The sequence below is a fragment of the Anoplopoma fimbria genome, unplaced genomic scaffold (assembly GCF_027596085.1).
Source record: "Anoplopoma fimbria isolate UVic2021 breed Golden Eagle Sablefish unplaced genomic scaffold, Afim_UVic_2022 Un_contig_11946_pilon_pilon, whole genome shotgun sequence".
Lineage (NCBI taxonomy): Eukaryota > Metazoa > Chordata > Actinopteri > Perciformes > Anoplopomatidae > Anoplopoma > Anoplopoma fimbria.
The window spans coordinates 25,453-32,349 of NW_026551519.1; the positions used below are offsets into that span (position 1 = coordinate 25,453).

The 6,897-nt window shown below is 40.0% G+C and overlaps 1 protein-coding gene across 1 annotated transcript; it reads right to left on the reverse strand.

Moving 5' to 3' along the window:
• Positions 1-722: 722 nt before the first annotated feature.
• Positions 723-6,831, reverse strand: LOC129115579 (transmembrane protein 50B-like). Its single transcript, XM_054626970.1, has 5 exons — positions 6,628-6,831; positions 6,272-6,384; positions 3,574-3,641; positions 861-953; positions 723-739 (listed from the first exon to the last, which is right to left on the reverse strand). Exons 1-5 carry the CDS (start codon positions 6,724-6,726, stop codon positions 723-725), a joined length of 390 nt encoding a protein of 129 aa, XP_054482945.1. The 5' UTR covers positions 6,727-6,831.
• Positions 6,832-6,897: the final 66 nt, after the last annotated feature.

Genomic DNA, 6,897 nt, shown 5'->3' on the forward strand with positions numbered 1-6,897 from the left:
TCATTACTTTCTGGTCAAATTAATAATTGGACGAGCTTATGTCAGTCCTTGGACAGATGCAGGATATTTTCTCTTTTTTTTGTCAGAGCATTTGACTCATTGACCGCTGTCAGGATGTGAAGGGAATTTCAATAAAAAAAGATGATCGACCCTGCCTTTATATTTTAATACATTTCTCCCCAAAAACTACATTTTACCAGATTTAATTTGAACACATCATGATAGCGCTTTAATCTTCCTTCGCTCAATACTCAGTTTTACTGAGTAAAGCTTAAACGCATCAAAATCAAGTCAGTGCAACATTGTTTAGCTAAAAATACAATACTCCGTGCTGTCAGCAGAAGAGCCATGTAAGTGTGTGTGGCTATGACGTTACTGTGGGTGACTTTTCACTTCCATAGAGTCAACAAGCAGAGTGTGTCATCACCGTCCACAAGTTATATGGAAAAAGCTCTCACGGACTCATCCAGACAAAATTTATTTCAAAAACATCTGTGAGTGAATGCCTTAAATGACACAAGTCTGAAGAAGATGAAGCCCTTCTTTGGTAACGCTGCCCCAGTATTATACAATTTAGTATCTTTCAAAATTAAGTTATTTCAGTGTACAAAGAGCTAGAATTGTAACATAATTCAATACTTTTCATATCAGAACATCATAAGAAATCTATAGCTGTAACGGTAGGATGTGTCACTGGGGTTTTTCCCTGTGAACTGTGTGGCCTATTTCACCTGTGTTTCTGAACGTTAGGAGTGTGAGACTCAACTATGTCATGAGAGGTGTGTTGCTGAGGACCCAAGAAAGCGCAGAGTGTAGAGTGTGTAGAGTGTGTGACGGACACTCATAGGGGGGGCACTTACTTGCCACCACATAGCCACCGAACAGAATCCAGATAGAGGCAATGAGCGAGCCAAACATCATCATGAAGCCAATAAACAGCCAGAGACGAGCTCCTGCAAAGACATACACATGCTTATCACTTTCATTAGCTCACCGGCTAGTCTTCACACTCTGACAGCTGAACTGTATATTCCTTTTGATCTTAGGCCAATCAAATCAGACATGCGATTAGTCCTGACACACAATTTTGTCTGGGCAAAAGGGTTTTTAAATGAACTATTGGAGAGAATTCGATGTATGTTCCAATTCTAAAATAAGACTATTATTTATGGATACTATAATGTAGACTACCATGGCTTCTTTTAACCAGTGCATGAATATGGCGTAACCATGCGATACACACATTGTTTTATCAATTGCATTTGTATTCATTATAATTGTATTCATTTAGCTGGAAGAAGACTCACCAGTCCTCACACACTGAAGCCAACAGTATCATGTGAGAGGGGCAGCAGTACTGTCTTGTACTCTGCCTTGCTAGTATTGAACTGCACGTTGCAGTACAACATTATTTATCAAACCATAGGGGGGGGGAGTAACAAGCTGCTAAAACCACGTAAGAACGTAGAAACATTTAAGTATTCCTAAGATAAGCTCATTCATGTGGCGCAGACAAAGTGGACAAAACAACATGCTGCTAACCTTTCTGGACAGGTGGACAGGGGACTCCCTGATCTAAAGGATTAAGCCTGTATATTGTTTGCAGCTGGGCGGCTTATAACTGACAAGACGCTGACGTCATGTCGCTGTAGTGGTATCGGTTGTATCGGAATAGTTTTGCGAGTATGAGTACATGGGCTACTTATGAGGGCTTATGAGCAGTATTTGCAAGCTGCATAAGACAATAGAACAATTTACAATGATTATCAAAGCCATGTCAATTCTTTATTTTCCAAAACTTCTCTTCTCTTTTTCTTGGTAGGGATGTTTGTAATTGGGTGATGATGTCGTTGTGTTTCTTCAACTCCTGTCACAGCAATGTCTGTGAGTACATGGATAATGTTTTCTGTTTAACGAATGCTGACCATACATTTAGATAAGGCTACCTAGATTTAGTTGAATGTTAACAAAAAGGGATTGCTCTGATGATAGAAGAAGTCTGCTGTTTTAGGGGAGTTTTTCCTGTGCCGATGTGAGGGTTCCGGGACAGAGTATGTCGCATGTGCACAGATTGTAAAGCCCTGAGGCAAATTTGTCATTTGTGATTTTGGGCTATACAAAATAAACTGAATTGAATTGTCTAGAGGATTGTCAACAGAGATAAAGGCACGCCTGGTCACAATGGTTTAGTATATTGTAGTCAAGGGAGCCATCGATTGGATTGTCTTGGATTTTCATGCTATTCTATTTGTGATGTTAAGGTACAGGTGCTTGGAGCGGCCAAAAAGGGTGGAAAAGCCCCCCCCCCAAAAAAAGAACCAATAATGTATGTAATTTGATATACCATGTTAAAATATTATCATATTGCACATTATATGAAATCCAATTATAATAAAATTTGAATTCATTCTACTGTACTGTTTTTTTTATTTAAAAGTTAAACCTTTCCCTCATAGGTTATTTTACATTTCCAATGGATTCCCACACGATGACCCTGGCTATGACCATACAAAGGTTCATTATGGTTTTACTGTACAGTTTGTGAGAAATTTAAAGGGAATTCTGCTGAAATGACAGAGTCTTTTAGAGATGGCTCACTTGGCAGCAATAGACCAAAGCATCGTGATTGAACCTGCCTATTGTCACGGTGGGCAAATCCCTAGACAAAAGCCTTTATATATCATCGGAGCAAGCTATTTTATTAACATTCAACTGATGTAATTTAGATTATCTCCATGTACGGTCACCATACGTTTAACAGAAACATATGACATTTTTGGTGGCTTATGTTTAAAGAAAACGTGTGAAGTATTGTAAGTAATTAAATAAGCAATGAAATGGTCATATAATATACACAAATGTGTTTCCTACTTTTTTAAAGCAATATAGTTTGGCTCTACACAAATTGAATGAGGTATTGGGGAAAAGAAATTTGTGTAATATTTTCTTTAATTATACAATTGCGATGATTTAGACCTGAAAATCTGCCAAAGGTAGCTTATTGCTGTGAATTTGATACTAAATACTACAAACATTACTTGGGAGTGCATTACAAGTATCTCCGGGGGCCAGCAGTCCAGTCACACCACAGGGAGAGGATATGGTGAAAGAGAGGATATCCAGGGATGGCTCAGGTTCAATGAAAACATTAATTTAGGTAACTTTAAAAGACAAGGTATGGTGATCAACCATTATGTGATCAACCATTATGTGATAGTCTGAACTGTAAGATTTTGTCAAACATCAGTGAATTAAGCGCCCACCTCTTGCAGTGACAGAACCCAATAATTATATTAAAACTAAAATAATTCAAAGAGGTTATTTTAAAAGACAATGAAGGCAGAGAGGCGTAAAAAGCGTCACTTTTTGGGTTATAACATTATTTGTGTGAAAATAGAGGCTTTTAATGGCACTGTTGGCTTTCCATACCCTCCATGCTGCCAGTGACTGAGCTCCCTGCTCACCTGCTGGTAAAACTCTGCTGGTCGTTACGTCATCAGCTTAGCTTGTTAGAATATCATGTATCGTTTTACAGAAATAGACACACAAACACACACATTTAGAGAAACACACCTGTCCTGCCAAGGCAGCCCTCTCCATATGCGTCCCCTCTCACCTGGCCATTAGAAACTGCATTTATCCTGAAAAAAAAAGACACGGTCAACAGTTACACGAGAGAGGTTTCAGTCCTCAAGAGTCAATGGTCTACACTATGGAGTCAGTTGAACCGAGTTCTTCCTATTGTTGAAACTACAGAACAACAAGATTTGTCTGTTGAGGTTTGTAAATAACCTGAATTCAAAGTTGGCCACTCATATTCGACTCATTGAGCGGGGGGGGGAGCGATCGCATTGGTAAAGCCAGCTGTGAATGAAGAAGAGAGGCGCAGGGGAACAATGCAGCACACATGCATAAAAACATACAGCAATGTAAATACACCCGCTTCATATCTGACGGAGCTAAGGAGATGATTGAGAGGGATTATTTCTGTATGAGTCCATGCATTGTTTCTTTTTTTAATTCCTGCATATTATACCTTTAAGGCAATAAAAAAAAAAAAAATTGTCTTTCTTGCACTTAATGCTCTTTTTCTGTTCTAACAGCGCTGGCTACATTTTGGATGTGATCTCTTTACTGAGTCTCAGTGAGCACATTTTTGCTTTCTGTAGGTTGAATAATAAGCCAGTGACCAAATGGGAAATGTCTCAAATGCTGTCAAGGTAACCTCAGGAAAACATCAAATTAAACTTATCTAATGCTGGAAGGGACACTATAATGGTAGCTGTACAGATGTACACAATTGACAGATTACAAGTTATTCATCATTGATATTTAAAGTCAGCCATAATTAACAAGTTAATGTTGAATTCAGTGCAGCGCCCACGTTCCTTGCCATATTTAGAAATTTGTTTTTGTTCAGTTTCTTTCAGTATGTGTCATCCTTCACTACTCATCATGAGTAACTGTTACACCATCTGCACGCAAACAGTTTGTATCCTGATTATGAGAATAAATTGTCCAAAGTTCTAAGATTGCTCAAAAACCCTCCCTCAGTTTTTCTTATCTTCAGGAGGCCTTTTATATCAAGGATTTCAACTTCTACTTCCTCCCATAAAGCCCTTCCTCGGATAAAAAAAAAAAAAAGCATAAGGGAACACTTTCTTTCGGCTTCATTGCTTCCCAGATGTGCACACACCTGTCTCAATAAACACCACAGCATTAGATCTAATATATCTTCACCTCATGCTCTGTAGCCTTTGTATCCCTATAAACTGAGAAATAAAACACTGAAGGCAATTTGGCTTACAGCAGGAAAAGTGCAGTTGCAATTGATAACAAACAATATCTTCTCATCACATTCAAGATAATCCTTTTCTGATTAATTGTGCATTTTAAAGCCACTCGAGGAACTATAATGTAGTGTTGATTTTGGTGACCCTGTGGAGGGTTTCTGAGTACCAGAGTCACTTTAGAAAACCCAGCAGCAGTGAAATGAGAGGTGCCAGATGGTACCAATGACAAGTATTAAGAATAACTAAATTTATTACTATTATCATTATTTTTATTTGGAGTCACACAATATCACTTTCATTAATTGACAATGAAATGTAATCTAACCTTCGGACCTAACAGCAAGTGTTCCATTATGTCATGTAAACAGACCAGGAACAATCAGCTGTGCGCTCCAGATTAGACTGGAGACGTGAAAACTTAGACGGGTGAGTACTACCTGCTATCTTCTGACATTTGTACTTTTTAAACAGTTTAATATTGTGATACTTACTTACCCACCTTATTTAGGTTTTTGGAGTGAAATGAGGAGTATCGTATTGTTAAACACCTCATCTCAACTTCTCAAATCTGCCATTCTTCGTCCATTGTGAGCAAACATAACAGACCACAGTACAGCACTAGGCACCAGGCAGGCATGATGGGTAATGTGGGCCATCCCTATCGCTACAAAACTCTCAGCACTGGCAGAGTGAGCATCACAGTGGAGCAGACGGTGGTGTGGAGCAGACGGTGGTGACGGTGGTGTGGAGCAGAGGAGCAGACGGTGGTGCAGAGTCCCCAACCCTGTCTCCACATTCTAATGAGCGTTTGCCCAGCTTGTGTTTCTGCTCAAACTGTTTGCTTGCACTCAGATATTTTGTTGCTTGCACAGGTTTCCTTTGCTCCAGCCCTTCTGCTCACACTCAGGTTGCTTCTATGTGCTCATGAAATGTCTCCTCTGCTTGCTGATTGTGAGCAGGGACAAAATTTTCCAACCAATAGAATGCCAGGTGTAGTGTTAACCAAGGAAATCATCCCTGCCTCGTCGCGTTTGCTTTCTAGTCCCTGATGGGCAGTTACAGCAAGGTAGATAGCTCAGCGCCACCTCTATGCAGAAAACCCCCCTGGTGTCATGATCTGTCTATGCATGGACCCTGAAAAGCGACCAAAAATAATTATGGATAGATAAACCAAATAACAAGCAAATAAAGACTTTCTTGATGTCTTCCGTTGACACTTGCCCATTCTGAGTTGCTGAGCTTCCCATCTACTGTCTACCCACAGCAAAAGGTTATAACTAATGTTACTGTTTTCAGCAGATGACACATATCGAAGACTCTTCAAAATTAAATGCAATACTTTAAATTCAAATTTTCCATTTCCGAACATCGCTAACTGTTTTGTTGGAGGCGCTGCTTCAAGGAATTGAAACCTGTGCACCCTGTTTCTCACTCTGACAGACCGACAGATCTACAACCTGCAAGTGTCCAGCACTTACATGAAGAATGCTAATGTGGAGAAGACGCCACATGTGTGGAATGCATGGTTCATCTGGCCCTGTGATGGATACGCAACTGCTGCGTCAATCATGATCCACCAGCCTGTGAAGAACTAGGACAAGAAAACACAGAGTTGCCTTTTGAGATATCTGAATAGTGACATGCAGTTCCATCACTGACTCTCTTATATATTGTAATGTTGGGGAAAGCTGGTGTAAAGAGAGAATATGGAGAGATAGAGGATTACTAAAAACAAAACATTACAAATCTTACACTTAGACAGCCACACTCAAATATTTCTGCTGCAACACTTTTTTCTGTCATTCATCCAGTCTCTATCTGTAGAGCCACTGACCAGAACTCCAGAGACAATAGAAGCTGCTGTATTCCTCCTCTCCCGCCAGTCAATGCATTCGCACTCTGGCCAGCGGAAGTTATCCAGAAAGCCAGCCATCAGCAGCCCTCTTTGATCCTTCTCTGCACAGATGATGATCCAGTCCTCTTCCTGCTTCGCCTGCTGTTCTTCACAGACTGCAGGCTGCTCTGCTTCTCGCTCAGATCACAGACTCCGTTGCCTGTAGAGGATGAAAACAGTCATGTCTTATTAATGTTAACATGTTCTATA